Source organism: Poecilia latipinna, unplaced genomic scaffold (genome assembly GCF_001443285.1).
Source record: "Poecilia latipinna isolate Pla-1442-1.1 unplaced genomic scaffold, P_latipinna-1.0 Scaffold443, whole genome shotgun sequence".
NCBI classification, from domain to species: domain Eukaryota; kingdom Metazoa; phylum Chordata; class Actinopteri; order Cyprinodontiformes; family Poeciliidae; genus Poecilia; species Poecilia latipinna.
Window position 1 is genome coordinate 270,437 of NW_015113059.1, and position 16,247 is coordinate 286,683.

At 40.2% G+C, this 16,247-nt stretch overlaps 2 protein-coding genes across 2 annotated transcripts in view; one reads left to right on the forward strand and one right to left on the reverse strand.

Moving 5' to 3' along the window:
- Positions 1-272: 272 nt before the first annotated feature.
- LOC106951161 (uncharacterized) overlaps positions 273-16,247 on the forward strand; it is an 18,789-nt gene continuing 2,814 nt past the window's right edge. Inside the window, exons 1-3 of the mRNA XM_015038512.1 lie at positions 273-288; positions 10,141-10,145; positions 14,374-14,378. The gene's annotated coding sequence lies outside the window, so the exon portion shown is untranslated. The remainder of the gene's footprint in view (positions 289-10,140; positions 10,146-14,373; positions 14,379-16,247) is intronic.
- rnf25 (ring finger protein 25) lies at positions 4,943-8,776 on the reverse strand (the record flags this gene model as incomplete). The annotated part of the gene is made up of 7 exons (XM_015038486.1): positions 4,943-5,725; positions 6,832-6,969; positions 7,419-7,508; positions 7,587-7,733; positions 8,374-8,445; positions 8,536-8,605; positions 8,682-8,776. Coding segments are annotated over 7 exons (1,182 nt in total), but the record flags the coding sequence as incomplete, so codon positions are not given.

Here is a 16,247-nt window from a genome sequence, read left to right on the forward strand (position 1 = left end):
GCGACCCGGCCATGGCGTCTTGGCGGCAGTTTGATTGCTGGCGTCCCGGAAATATCTGAGGAATAAAAATGGCGTCTGGAATTGGCAGCAGATCGATAATGGATATACCTAGGGTGATCTACAATCAAGTTGAGGATCGCTTCAAGCTGCCTGGGGGATCCGCCCGACCCATCAAAGGTTGGTTAGGTCAAGCAACTGTTCGATGTCGGGTCCAGAAGACATCTCAGGGTAGGAGCTGCTGGTTTTGCTGCTGGTTTTGCTGCTGGTTTTGCTGCTGGTTTGCTGCTGGTTGAAGGCCTATGCTAGGCCTCTTGCTCTGCTGGTTTGGTTTGGCTCTCTGCTGAGTCTGAGCTGAGAAGGATTCTGCTGGTTTAAATCCTTATGGTTTTGTTTTTATACTTCAGTTTTTGAAACAACTGCTGTGGTCATGTTGACCTGTAGAGGTTTTAGTTGTTGGGATCTTAAGTTCATGGTTGAAAGTAGAGTTGTGAAAGAAAGAAGGCTGCCATGGATTTGGCAAATTCAGTTTAGAGGTTGCAGGAAGTGATTTAGCCTAGGCATAATAAATATCATGACTTGACATCGATAACATACCTACATATTTAATGTGGCTGTGTTGTCGTATTAACATAGGTGCTTTAAGATGATATTTATCTTTTTGATGAATATTATCTAATTTTTGGGTGAAAATAAGGTCTTACATTTCTACATACCTTTTTTATTTTTTGTGCCTACTAAATATTTAGTTTCAAATTTTATCTAAATATTTCAAAGGCAGGGTTCATACTTTAATAATTCAATAAATCAAACAAATTTTATTTACGTTAATTTAAAACACCGTGAAAACCGATTTTATTTTTGCGCGGCCTCTTGCGATTTCATCTTGGAATTTCATTTCTTCTGGATGACAACGGTCAGCGGAGAGATCTACTGGAGCTGCAGGTCGGAGGTCACAGAGGTAATGTTCACACTGTCTAATCAATCTCTTTTTGCAGGTTTTCAGCTGCAGTTAACTCCATGTTTGTCTTCTAGAGAGACTGGGAGCTGTGTTAAGTGTATGTTTTAACCCCAGTTTCTCTCCTAGACTAAGCAAATGGTTGACCTTTTGTTGCACCCAACTGTTTCCCCCCATTCTCCAGCCTTTAAAATCACAGTTAAGCTGTTTCTTTCAGAGATGAAGTCACCAAAAAGGAGCTTCTTCTGCAACTAACTCAATCTTCTCCTACAGAAATACCCCTGAAAAATCATCTTTTTCTTCTGTCCTCTTTTTCTCTGTCCTTTCAAATCCCCCGGGGGTAGTGATAGATGGCCTTTAATACAGAACCACCACCTGGTTCTGCTGGAGGTTTCTTCCTGTTAAAGGGAAGATTTTCCTCTCCACTGTCACTACATGCATCCTCAATATGAGGCACTGCTTTAGCTTAACTTTCAACCAATTTAAATAATTGGTGCAACGTTGACCTCTTTAAGTCTTCCTCTTAAAGGGAAGTTTTTCTTCATTGTCCTCATGCATCCTCAGTATGGTGATGGAGAATGGTTTTGAGCTCATGGTTGAAAATTTAAGGCCTTGTCAACACCACAAAGAATATGGACTGAGAAGATGTAGAAGCCGAATGTGGATATCAAAATGGCTGCCATGGTCCTGGACTCTGAACCTAAGGAAATGTGGTTTGCTACTTCCTGAAGCCATTCCTCGAGGCTTTGAAGTCATCAGATGAGTTCAAGGAAATTGGTAACGGAGTACAACGTAGCAGTTAGTTATTCCAATCAGGAAAAACACGGTAGGTTATATGTCCTGGTTGCTACTGGGTACAGCAACCAGGACAACACAGTAAATGTGTGGAACAGCAATGACGACAAAGACCAACGACACATAGGGAAAAATTCCTTCAGATGACCGACGGCCGACTGTACCTGACATTGACAGACGGAAAAGGCCCTAATCGCCTGCGGCTGTTGGATGACCTCGGTGACCCTTCCATCGGCTTGGCAGTCCTCCTCAAGAAATGCTGCAGGTATTTTGCTGATAAAGTGATTTTTACAAGTACGAGTTTTTGAAAAGGGAACATTTCTTTAAAATTTGCCAAGTTGTTAAAGGGTTTGACTTGAAACCTACACCTATTCTGTTGTCCTACAGGAATCCACCTGGGTCATCTTTTCATCTGATTTCATCCTTAATCAACCCCCCACTGATGGATGGAAAGGCCCTCATCGCCTGCTGCTGATGGATGACCTCAGTGACCCTACCAGCACGCTCGGCAGGTTTTCTGGAGGAAACCCTGGAAGTGTTCCCAGGTGAGCAGGTAAGGCAGATGCTTCCTGATCCACTTCTCCATTTTGACTTAAAACCAGCACCGGTCTTGTCCTTCAGGAATCCTTCTGCTTCATCTTGTTTTAGTCTCCAATTTCACCCCTCGTCGTCCCCATCGACCGATGGAAAAGGCCTTCATCACCTCCCTCTGCCCTGCTGATGGATGACCTCAGTGACCTTACCTCATCGGCATCTGCAGTCTTCCTCAAGAAATGCAACAGGTATTGGCATCACACTTGACTCAGAATGTTTTTGAACATTAAGTTAAAGGTTTTGACATGAAATCTGCACCCGTCTGTTTTCTTTCAGGAATCCTCCTGGACCTTCACCAAAGGATGGATAAGACCTTCATCGCCCCCCAGTGGATGGAAGGAAAATGACAGAACTTGAAACATTTAACAAGCTCAGTTTTTCTTTTTCTACAAAAAACTGGATGAGTCTTCAGTGAAATTGAAAAACAATTTTGTTTAGAGACTTCATAATTCATTTTATTGTTTTGGTTTATTTATTGTACATATTTTAAATGTTTCAGTGTTGAATGTTGTTTATTAATCTTGGACTGTTTTAGATTATCCTGCTCTGTGTAATTATGCAGGTGTAGGATTAGATTACTGGAGAACAAATCTGTCACTTTTCTCATTTTCTTTTTCTACTTCATGTATTTCAACGGTTAACTTTTTGTTTTCTGTTTTCCTCTCCATAGAAGCTCCATCTGGTCTGGTTTTCTGATTGGCTGTGGTTCCTTCCTGCAGGAGGGGATTGGCTGGCATGATGCTGCCATCACCTAACCATTCTCTCTCGTTGACGTTCCACTTCGATGAATGTAGAAAGTTCTCCAGACCAGCTGACCTGTTGTCTCTGCTCTGTCTTCTCTTAGTTCCAGTCCGTCGTGGCAAATGGCTGCTGGGTCTGAGCCCGGTTCTGGTTCCGCTGGAGGTTTCTTCCTCTCAACTATCGCTACATCCATGTTCGGTCTGAAGGATTGCTGTAAGGTCAACGACTCAACATGAGAAACTTGCTGTCGCCCCTGCTGGTCAGGAGGAGTGACTGCTGTAAGTCAATGACTCCATGCAGTCTGCTGGGTTTCCTTTGGAACAAACTGTTTAAACTACTTTAATAATTAACTAAGCTTATTGTACTGTTAACTAATTGGAATGTACATGGTTCAACTAAAATGATTTCAAAGTGCATTGAGATGACTTGTTGTGAGTTGGCACTATAAAATTAAGCACTTAAACGACCAAAAACTCCCCCAAAACCTATACCAAAAACTCCCCCAAAACCTATACCAAAAATTCCCCCAAAACCTATACCAAAAACTCCCCCAAAACCTATACCAAAAATTAAACATCAAAATATTTTTTATTTATAGTGTCATTTCACAGCAGTGTCATCAAGGCATTTTAGAAAGTAATTTTAATTCATAGATTCCAATTGATCGTAGTTATCAAAGCATCAACTTTGGTTAAAGTAGTTTAAACGGTTTGTACCAAAGAAAACCCAGCAGACTGCATGGAGTCATTGACTTGCAGCAGTCACTCCTCCTGACCAGCAGGGGCGACGGCAAATCGCTCGTGTTGAGTTGTTGACCTTACAGCAATCCCTCAGACTGAACATGCATGTAATGACAGTTGAGAGGAAGAACTCCACTCTAACGGGAAGAAACCTCCAGCAGAACCAGAACCGGGCTCAGACCCAGCAGCCATTTGCCATGACTGACTGGAGCTGAGAGAAGACAGAGCAGAGACAACAGGTCAGCTGGTCTGGAGAACTTTCTACATTCATGGAAGTGGAACGTTAACAGGAGAGAGAGAATGGTTAGGTGATGGCAGCATCATGCCAGCCAATCCCCTCCTGCAGGAAGGAACCACAGCCAATCAGAAACCCAGACCAGGTGGTGCTTCTATGGAGAGGAAAAAAATGGATAACAAAATGTTAACAGTAAATACTAATTCTATCCATTCTTGTTGTTACTCACTGTCTAGTTTGTCCCTATATGTAATAAAACCTTCTAATTTTGATTGTACAATGTCAGTCTGTCAGGAAAAGAATGGGAATAAACCACCAGAGTCCTTTCCGTTTTAATCTGATGGAGGATTCTCCGCTTGCTCAAAACAGAACCGCATAAAGTGCATTTTACATCCTACAGCGAACTCTGTTCGGTCCGTTTCTCTAGCCTGTTCTGGTAAGGGCACCATCTTTGTTTCTTGGCTCTGCTTAAGGATGACCAGTGGTGCCCCCTGCTGGATGGTGGCCAAACTACAACAGTAAAAGCTGTAATCCACAGGCATCAAAGTCCAGTCCTGAAGGGCCGCTGTCCTGTAGTTTTTAGATGTGCCACAGGTACCAAACGCTGGAATGAAATGGCTTCATTACCTCCTCCTTGTGTAGATCAGCTCTCCAGAGCCTTGCTAATGACCTAATTATTCTATTCAGGTGGTGCAGCAGAGGCACATCAAAAAGTTGCAGGACGGCGGCCCTCGAGGACTGGAGTTTAACACCCCTGCATCGATGGAAACTAATGTTAATCTAATAAACCATTAGTCGACATCCATAATAAAACCTTTATATATTTTTCAAAAATACTTTTAAATTGAATAAACTGAACCAATAGAGACTACTGCACCAAACTGACATCCAGAATAGATTTAATTTATAGTTCTTTAAGCTGTTTGGCATCACATCACAAAGCAGCAACCAGTTGGACACAACTGGAGCAAAGATGAAAGTGCGTTGGAGACAGCGGGACAGGAGGCGGCGTCCAGAGTCCTTTCTGTCGCAGCGTTTTAATCTGATGATGGAGGCTCGCATTCTGGCGTTCCTCCACCCTCCGGTCGCCCTTTGTCATACCACTTCCTCTCTTCCCCGCTCCACCACCTTGTGTTGGAGGCCCCGGCCGTAATGGCCGCGCCGGGGCCCGCCGCCTCCTCGACTTCTGGCGTGGCTGTCCCGGTGCTGCTGCGGGGGCCCAGGAGCCCCGATGTGGTGCGGGGTAGGCCGGTAGGGGCCCCTTCTTCTCCCTCGGTGACCCCTGGCTCCATCTTTTGGGCCCTCAAAGTCCAAATCAGTCGGAGGAACCCGTTTCTCTGGTTCCTCCCCGGACCCGGTCTGGCATCGCATCTGTCGGCCACCGACTCCCAGGATCATCTGTGATTGGTCGGTCCAGTCTGACAGAGCGAGGCGCTCCAGGTGCTCTGCGATGGGGGGCCCCTGCCCAGGATGGGGTTTGGGTCTTCCTCCTCTTCTCGGCCCTCTGGCCTGGTTCTGGTGCCTCTGGGCCTGGAAGCCTGGGAGCTGGGACAGTCCAGGAACAAACCGCTCCGATCGGACGCCGGCTTCATCAGAGGAGGAGGAAACCAGGGGAGCGGGGGACGCTTCGACCTCCGGGTTTATGTTTTCAGCCACTGGAGGCGCCTACAGGGAAAAGCACAACCAGAACCAGAGGCAACTCAGATTAGGCCCGTTTACAAACCGTCCCAGAAGTTATTGCAATAAACGATATTGTTTCGAGACCATTTTGAATTAGTACAATATTTTAATGCCATAATAATGCAAAAAAACTATCAAAAAGCTTTCAATTCTAATGTACATTTAACTCTGGAACTGGAATACATTTTAAATATGCAAAATAAAAGCTAAGATTTCTGTCCTCTGGTTTTTGGTAGAGAAAAACGTTAAATCATTGAGTCAGTTTTAATTTATTATGGATTGATTTCAGAGCTTTTTTTTCTCAGCAGCTTTACACCTTCAGAAATCCATTTCACACAGCCAAACAGAGGAGCTTCACAGAACAAGAGGCGTCGCTAAAAAACCAGCTGAAGGCATCAGCCACACAAATTAACAATATAATCAATTCTGTGTTATTAACCTAATCTACAGTTGAAAATGGCTAAATCTGATAACTTACTTTTGGTCAGGATAGTTCAGATTAGCTAAAGAGCAGAAAAACTGGAGAGTTTTCTTTCAATTATTTTTTAAATCCTCTAATATGAATGTTTACGTTTAATCAAAGTTAAAAAGTAGGCTTCTTCTCTTGGCGGCATTTCAGCCCATACATGGCCTGTTTTTTTATTTATATAATTATGGACATACAAATGCATGGTATTACAATACCAGATGCATTGTTTCTTAGTGTAAAAACAGCTTTGCTAATTCTGGTCATTGGAAGTAAAGAGGGAAAGACATCTGAACTGAAAATTAACCAAATGTTGAAGAAATAACCTCAACTGAATCTTATAAGGCAACAGTTTTGCTTTGGCTGTTTTTTCCCCATAGTTAGCATAGTTAGCTTAGTGTATGTAAATTTTAATAATTTTGATTTTAAGAAATAGCAATTATTCTAATATGTAGCCGATAAAATATTAAGTCTAACTGATCTGAAACAGGATGTTCTTTTTTAGCGATTAATGTTCAAACAGTGAGGAAAAAATAGGTTGTGTGTAAATATGTGGTCACCGACTCAGTTTTAATGATTTATTTGGACTTGATGAATTAATTAGGTGGCTGAACGTCGTCCCTACCTCCTGGATGTGGATCAGGAATCGGTTGGATTCCTCCTCCGGGTCGATGATCCCGCCGTTGCACCTCTGCTTCTCCAGAATTTTCTGGAGCTGACCCCACTTCCTCTGAAAGTCGGAGCCGATCGCCGCCTGATCGAGCTGACAGGAAACGGCCGTTAGACTCCTGACCGCCACGGTCAGCACATCGGCACAGAAATACGCAGACACACAGGAGAACATTTCCACGAAGAAAGGCGTACATCTTCAAACTGAAAACTAGAATAATTTCTAAGATTGTGCAGTGAGAAATTTGCAGGAAGTTCTTTAAGACTCAAGTAGTAAATCTAGAAGATACAATTAATTTTATAACCAAAACCGGTTGGGTGTTTTTCAAGTCTGTTTTTGGAAGCAGTTGTAACCCAAATGGAAGTGCAAAATATGAATTTTGCATAATAGGTCACTTATAAAGTTTTTCATACAAATTTCCAACCTTTCAACATCAAAAACATTTTCTGGCTAAAATTTAATCGTCTGTTGCCAAATATTTAGTGTCTTTTACCTACAATAACCCCAATGCTCCTGATTAGCTTCATGCTAGCTGTGCTTACCTCAGGCAGCTCTGGTGCAGGAGATTTTAGAAGCTGGTTTCTGTCATATGTGAGAGGCTCTCTGCAGACCGGACACACCACCGTCAGCTCCTGTTGGAGGAGAGTCCAGATTTAGGAGGATTTTGATTAAACTGTTTGCGTTTTTCTGTCCAGCTGCTGGTATCTGACCTGAACGCTGCTTCCATCTCTGGTTTTATCCTCCTCCAGCTCCTTCTCCCTCTGCCGCAGCTCCCGCTCTGAGTGGACCACGTAGCGGCCAAGGCAGTGGGAGTGGAAGTAGTGGTAGCAACTCGTCTTGGTGAAGGTCTCTCCCTCCTGAGAACCGAAAACGGGAATAAACTCATATCAGAACTGCAAAAACACAAAATCTTTCTTTGGTCTAGCTTCTGGAAGAAATATCTTACACTTGAAATAAGACGAAAGAACCAGCAACTTTTCTGCAAGCTCATCTTGCTGAAAAGTTACTTGTAATTTAGTTTTGTCTGATTTCAGGTGTACTGTAAAGTAGACCAAAAATACCTGGTTAGATTTTGTGTTTTTGCAGAGAATAGGCCTGCCAAGATAAAATTTCCCCAAAAGTTATGATAAACAACAATATAGTTGCTTTGAGACGACTTTAATGGCAAAATAACGCAAGAGCATATTCTCAGAAATCAATTTTAAACTGTCTTCCAGTTTTAGTTTTAAGACTAAAACTGGAACATTTTAAATATTCAAAATAAAAAAAAATGAGCACTGAAATCTCTGTAAACAAAATTATCCCTTAAAAAAAACAAAGACTTTTGTCATCCAGTTTTTGATAGAGGAAAGATAATAACAATAAATCCTTTAGATGGAATTTATTTAGCTTATTTTAACTGATTAGCTGACTGATTTATTGTGACAGCCTAAGCGAGCAAATTTAAGGCATCGGGTTGATGACCAGATCTAACCTTCAGAGATGGAAACACCTTACCTTGAAACCATAAAGGCATATGACACAGTTCCCATGAGGAATATTGCTTTCAGTCAGGATTTCTTTAGCTTTCTGTGTAGATATAAAAGCAAACCAGAGGTCACAGAGATGACAAAATGTCTCCAATAATCTGATTTTTATTTAAAGCCGTTATGTTCTGACCTCGATGAGCTGATACAACACTGGAGAGCCGAGCCAAGATTCAGCCTCCGTCTGGAGACACTTCTGGACGCTGCGCAGAAACGACCTCAGATTATTAAAGACCGAGTCTCTGGGCTGCAGCGACGGTGGCGCAGGAAAGTTTTTACCTGCTGAGTTTATCGTCGGAGAGCCCGCGTGGGTTATGGATGGAGATGACCGGCGATGACGAGGGATACTGAAGAAATGGAAGAAAGAAAAGCCGTCAATCACCTTTAACCCTTTCTGGACTAATGATGCTAATTAGCTTCATACATTTCATATTGTGAATGTAGTCAAATGGTGGAAATAGACACTACAAATTATTGTTCAGTCTATTAGAAGTGCTTTGATGCCATCTAGTGGTCGATGTGTGAACTACATGTTAATGAAAGTGTGCAGTGGGGCAACTGCACTGAATTTTGCTGGTTGAAAACTCAGTAAACATTAATCCTAAAACAGATTCTGTAATAACCCAAAATTACTTCTTTAGATGAAATGGTGCTTTGTAGCGACATTCTGCGAATAAGGAAGGAGTAATATCATTAAGAAATGTAGAAATAATTAATTATGTGCATGTTTTATGAATATGCAACTGAGAAAAAGCTTATATTATAGTACCGTAGTTGTATCTTCCAATATTTATCATAATAGGNTGAAAGCTCTTGTTTTGCAGCTGCGCCTTAGTTTTTACGTTTCTGAATGATGGGTTGAGTTTTGCTTCATTGGTGTTATGGAAATTTCATTATCAAAGAATGAGAAGCTGTTTCAATAATCAGAGAAAGATTAATCTTTGTCTTTAAGTTTCTTTATTCGAAGGCAGAAGCGTTTGAAGACCCGTCTCCTTAGCGCAGTCAGGAGAAGAGCCCTGAACAACACACATCACATCATTATATAGTCACAGCAAGGAAAGGAGCCACCCAAAGTCTGATCTGATCTCTACTGCCAGATGGAGCACAGAGACAATCCTGACCTCATGAACCGTCCCTCACCTCTTGGAGGGGATGATTTTATGGCAGGACAGAGAAACCATAAGGATTTCAGGAGAAACTTCTAATTCTTCTTTGTCAGTTAGTCCTGGGTTCAGGTCAAACCACAGTAAAAAACAAAGTGTCAATTTAACACCTATAGAGTTGAATTTAACTCCGTTTCAGAAAACATTTGGTCCCACTAGAAAACTGTGTAAAATGTTCTCTATAGCCAGTGTCAAATTTTCAGAGTTAATTTTACTCATTTTAGTGTCAAAATCAACAAGTCAGTGAGTCAAATTATTTAACACTATTGTTGTTTTACACTCTTCAGAGTAATACTGTTATTTTTATGGAGTTAATTTTACACTAAATTTACTTAAAAATGTACACTTTATTGTGTTGTTTTTTCCTTTCTCCAGTTTTTTTACACATATACCATATAATGATAAATTTTAGCATTATATAGCATTTTTTAGCCATATAATGCTAAATTTTAGCATTATATGGCTTTTATAAAATCTACCAATCACAATAATCACAAAGTTATAAATTGACAGTGACAACATTTATTCAACTTGATGATCCAGTGGCAAAATCACTTTAACAGTGTCAGGCTGAGCTGCTGTTGCTACGTCAACACCTGAGCTGCGGCTACATCATCTAGCTGCGGCTACAACATTGAGTTCCCGCTACAATATCTGACGTGCGGCTACAAGGCTGGGCAGTGGCTACAACTCCTGAGGTTGCTACCGCGACAACACTTCACCTGAGCTGGACACAGCGCTTGACCATCAACTTGTTCAGATTAAACGGAAATGTCGAAAAGAAATGCGAAGCAAAGCCGATTTATGGCAGAGGAAGAGTTTGAGGAGATAAAGAAATCCTTGGATTTTATGTCTGATGAGATAGCAAAAATCTCACAACAACAAAATCTTATAATGAACTTAATGGGGGAAGTTAAAGAATTGAAGAGACAGAATGTAGAGAAAGACGAGCAAATAGCCTTCCTGGAACATCGAGTGGCTGACTTAGAACAATACAGGCGAATGAATGATGTTGTAATTAGTGGCTTGGAAATGAAACCACGATCATATGCCCAGGCTGTGACAGAGCCAAGCATTACTGACAAAAGGGATGAAGATCAAGGAACTCTCGAAAACCAGGTAATATCGTTCTTCAGTAACAAGGGCATTAGCATTGATAATAATGGCATTGAAGCTTGCCATCCACTTCCACAGAAAAATAAAGGAGTTAAACCTGCCACTGTAATGAGGTTTACAAACAGGACACATAAGAATGAACTCCTAAAACAAGGTAGGAAAATAAGAGGATCCAATGTTTATATAAATGAGCATCTTACCAAAATTAACGCAGAGATAGCAAGACGAGCTCGTTTTCTCAGGAAACAAAAGAAAATACAGTCAACATGGATCTCAAACTGCAAGGTTTATATCAAACTGAACGGTTCACCGGAGAAGCCAAGGTACTGACCATCAGACAAATTGAAGAGTTGGATAAATATCAGTGAAACAGGACAACCAGGCAACTTTTGATCAACTTTCTGAAATCCAGTAATAAATCGAAAATATACACATGAATATAGAAACAGATATTGACCCAGACAATTTCCTTGATTATTTGAATGACAACTGCCATTACTTCTCTGACAACTATAGCCAATGCTTTAATTCAGATCAAGTACTGTCATTCACTTCAACATCCGCAGCCTTTATGCTAATTATGAAAAAATCAAAGAGTATTTAAATCAACTAAAAAAGTCCTTCAGTGTCATAGCAATATCAGAAACCTGGCTCACCTCTGAGAAGGGAGCAGACTTCCCACTGGGAGGGTCTGAGTTCAATTATATAAGCAGAAAGAATAAAAAGGTGGAGGTGTAGCCTTGTGCATAGATAATGAACTAAAATACAAGGTGGTAGAAAAAATGTCAATGTCAGTTGATGATGTAATGGAATGCATCACTATTGAAATTGAGTTTGAGAAGCAGAAAAATATTATAGTCAGCTGTATGTACAGAGCAGCAGCATCTGACACGGACGTCTTTACAGATTACATGGAAAGATTGTTTGCTAAGATTTATCTAAAGGTCATTTTCATCTGTGGAGACTTTAACATTGACATGTTGAATCCAAACAAGGTGAAAAGTACAGCTAACTTCATTGATGCTATACATAGTTTAGGTTTATATCCACTAATTACTAAACCAAGTAGAACAACAACACACAGTTCAACCCTGATTGACAATATATTTACTAATTACATGGAAAGTACATTGAGAAGTGGACTTATTATAAATGATATCAGTGACCATCTACCAGTGTTTGTTATCCTAGAAGAGGTTTCCAGAAAAATAAATGAGGGCACCAACATCACATATAAAAGAATAATGTCAGAAGACTCAATAAGTGCATTAAGAAATGATTTACAAGCAGAGAACTGGAAAGGGTTGTATGAAGAAAAAAATATTGATAAAGCTTTTCAGATATTTATCAAAATATTTAAAACATTTTACGATAAAAACTGTCCATCTGTACCTTGTAATTACAGGCAAAAAAACAAATACAAGCCTTGGATTACAAAACGCATGTAAGAAAAAGAATAATCTATATAAACAATTTATAAAATATAAAACGTTTGAAGCAGAGCAAAAATACAAAACTTATAAAAATAAATTAACTATAATTATCAGAAAATGTAAAAAAGAATATTATTCTAAAATATTAGAAAACAATAAACAAAACATTAAAGGAATTTGGAAAACTTTACAAAGCTTGATAAGAAAGAAATCTTCTAATACTACTCACCCTGACTATATCAATTATAATGACAAAACCCTGAATGAAACAGTTGAGATAATAAATGGATTTAATGGATATTTTGTAAATGTAGGGCCTAAGTTAGCAGAACAAATAAATATATCAAACCCACTGGATATGGATACACTGGAAATTTGTATAAAACTAAATACATCATCTATGTACCTGAAACCTGTAGACAAAATCGAAATTAAGGAAATAGTCAATCAATGTAATACTAAAAAAATCAATGGACTGGAATGAAATTAACATGTCACTTATAAAAAGGACAATCGATGATATTGCAGACCCTCTGACTTACATCTGCAACCTGTCATTTATAACTGGAACATTTCCAAATGCAATGAAAATAGCAAAGGTTATTCCTCTATTTAAATCTGGCAATAAGCATATTATTAGCAATTATAGACCAGTGTCTCTCCTTTGTCAATGTTAGGTAAATTGTATTATTATCAACTATTTGTTATACTGTTTTATATGTTCTTAGTTTATGTACTCTTATTTGGTTTAGTCATATCTTTTAAGGAATGTTTCTGTATTGTTAATCATTCTGGCTTGCTTTCTCAGAGGAGGCCTCTCTGAAGAAGAGCAGTGACAGCAGCTCTTCTCAGAACGGCCTGCTTTGACCTCTTAGATAGCTATAAAACCATCGCCGTGAAGATTCACAACTTGTCCTGTTTGATCCTGGGTCAGGAACTAAATAAGCTAGTGTGAGATAGATTGTGTTGTTAGTTAGCGATAATCTTGGCGCTGTGACTGTGTGATGAAGTGTCTTTCCCCCTCCCTTTAGAGTTCCAGAGCTCTCTGTGATTAGGGATCCTAAAGACAATAAAAAGAGAGGGGCAGGCAAACGTACTTCAGAGCAGTAGGAGATTTGTAACTGAAAGCACATCTCTGTCTGTTCTCCTCGCGAGTATTGAGAATCTAACTCTCTCTTGTCTTTCCTGTGTTATTTGCTGTGTTTCTTTCCTGTGTTATTTGCTGTGTTTAATAGGTGTCAACTCTGACATAATTTGGTCCTTCGAGCCGGATCTCAACATACCGGAAGGATTCCAGCGGGTAAGGTAGATGCCAGTAGAGACCGTGCACGGCAAGCTTCCTAGTGGAAGCTTTTTAGAACCTGTTCAAGGGCTGGCACTCTGCCTGCCTGCTGGGATCTGAAGGTTGACGAGACTCCAAGGAAAGACAACAGGGGTGAGTGATTCTTGGTTAAAAGTGGCGAGTGACTGGGGGTCATTGCGCGTATATAAAACCCTGTAAATTCTAGACTCTAACAGGTAACCAATTAATGCACAAAATCCGCGTAGGACAGCGAAAGTCCTAGCGCAAAATTTTCGCGAAACAGGCGGACGGAGCCTGGTGCTGCAAGGCTGGAGGCCTTGTCCTGTTAGGCTGCGGGGCCTGGTATACCCGTGTTAAACGGACTGCGGAGTCCGGCGACGACAGGCGCTTAAATTCCGTGACAAAAGTGTGAAAGTGAGAGTGATTGGAGGTTTAAATACCACTCGGTATTTTACCTCATATAACGCAGTAGGGTTGTAAGCAGCAAACCTCTTGTGGATGCAATAAGCAAGATTTTCCCACTCGAAAGAGTTGAAGTGGAGAATACCACAACAAGGTATTTTTAATTGCTGGCCTACTGAAACAAACTCCAGTTCATAGGACTCCCTAGGAGTCAACGAACCTGGACCAAATTTAAATAAATAAATTTTTGAAGCTAAAATAGCAAACCAAAGGTAAATAAGTTAATAATTTTTCAAATTAAAATTGCAAGTACTTTAAATAATGGGAAACACGAATTCTTGTAATTCCTCACTTGCTGAGGGTCCCGAAGAGGATGAGAAGTACATGCTGTCCAGATTTCCTGGTAGCACTGTATACATGACAAAATGGCAGTAGAATTATGGAGTAGAGGGAAAATTAAAATTTGAACAATGGCAAATTGTAGTAAAAATTTTGGAGAACAGTGTAATGGAAAAAAGACGAAGAAAAAAGGCGAAAAAGGAGGAGGAGTTGAGTTGTGGTAAATTATGGTTAAAAGAATCCGAGAACTTATTTGTAAGAACGAAAGAAAGCACACGGAATGCTGTAATGGTGCAGGGAGCGCAAGCTCCTGCAGCCACTCCTCCCCCCACCGCTGCAGCAGCTCCGTCTGCCCCAGTATCAGCCGCTGCGGTCTCAGCAGCACGACTGTACCCCTCACTAGACGAAGGGGCCCAAGACTTATATGTTTTCAGACCCTGGACCTTAGAAGAGGCCAGGAAGGCTGTGGAAGGAATAACACCTGCAGCAGAGGATCCCGATATATGGGTAGAAGACATGACTGGATTAATTCATTCCTATAGATTAAATGGGACAGAAGCAGGGGAAGCTGCAATGTCCTCACTAGGGAAAGACTGGGCAAAAGTAAGAGGGAATTATACGGGAAAAATAACTGATCAAAATGGTAGATTAGGCCCAATAAAATACCCTATGGGAGCTAATCCAGAACTGAGTGAAGCATTCAAAGCACAATGGGATCCATTATGTCAAAGAGTCAAAAGAAATTTTCGCAAAAAAGCAAATTACTGCCACTTGGCAGGGATAAAACAAATAGTTGGAGAAAAAGTAGATGATTTCCGTTTGCGTTTTGAAAAACAGTTTAAAATGCATAGCGGGATAACTTTTAATGAAGATGACACCAGTGCATATCAGCAGCAACTGAAAAATGCTTTGCTGACGGGCTTTCGCCCTGAAATTGGGGGATGGATAACAAAACACCTGGTTGAAATTGAAACTGTCCCTGTCTCACAATTAACCACGTGGGCAATTCATGCTGAAAAAATCCTTGAAAAACCTAATCAAGGATCGGATGTTTTTCAGCTGGATGACTTTGGAAGTTTAGGAACCTCTGCGTTTTCCGACGGCTTGATGAAAGGCCGCAGAAAAAGCAGAGACAGAGGAGGTCGCAATAGGCGACGAACCAAAAACAATACCCCACAAAATCCACGCAGTCCAAATGGCTGCTGGATTTGTGGCGGTACTGGCCACTGGGCAAGAAACTGCACTTTAAATAATGCTGCACGGGACAACAGGAGGGGTGGTGGAGTGAGGAGACCTCAAACAGGAGTAATCCTCAGCATGATCAGAGTTTATCACACCCCAAAAAGACAAACCACCACACCAAACTGATGAAATGGTGGACACATGTGCAGCTTGGGACACGTTTAAGTGGAATCATAAAATAAATTGACTTTCTGTGCGATACCGGTGCATAAACATATATATATATATATATATTTTAACGTTACCAAAATTAGGTTTAAAACTCACAAGTGACAGACAATTAATTTTAAGAAATATTACTGTGGAAATGAATTAAACGCCTCTAAATATTGAAAATAATTGATAATTGAATTTAACTCAAATTTAATTTAGAGTTTAATCCTATAAAGAATCTCAAAATTGATTGAAATTGGTTTGGTTTTTGTGTGATTTTTGCTTTTATGAATGCAAGTTAGTTCTATAAAGAAAAACTGCTAAAGAATTGAGTAACGGATGAAACTATTGACCATTTCATATTAGATATAAATAACTTACGTTGTTACCTCGTCTGAAATGTAAGGTTAAGTGAAACTATGAAACTTTACGCAAACCTGGTGGATGAAATTAGTTACTCTAAAAATGATTATGGGTAAAAGCAATATTTTCTAGACTTTCAGTCTACAAGATTTTAATCTGGACTTCAATGATGGTCATTACATTAAAAAGGACAAATTTTGAATTGACGGATTTCAGATTTGATTTAAATTAAATATGGTCATTTTTTTAGCTAAACAGAAATAAAATAGAAATGTTTCACGTTGCTGAACTTAACAAAAGATCTTCAGTAATTATTAATTGTGACACATGG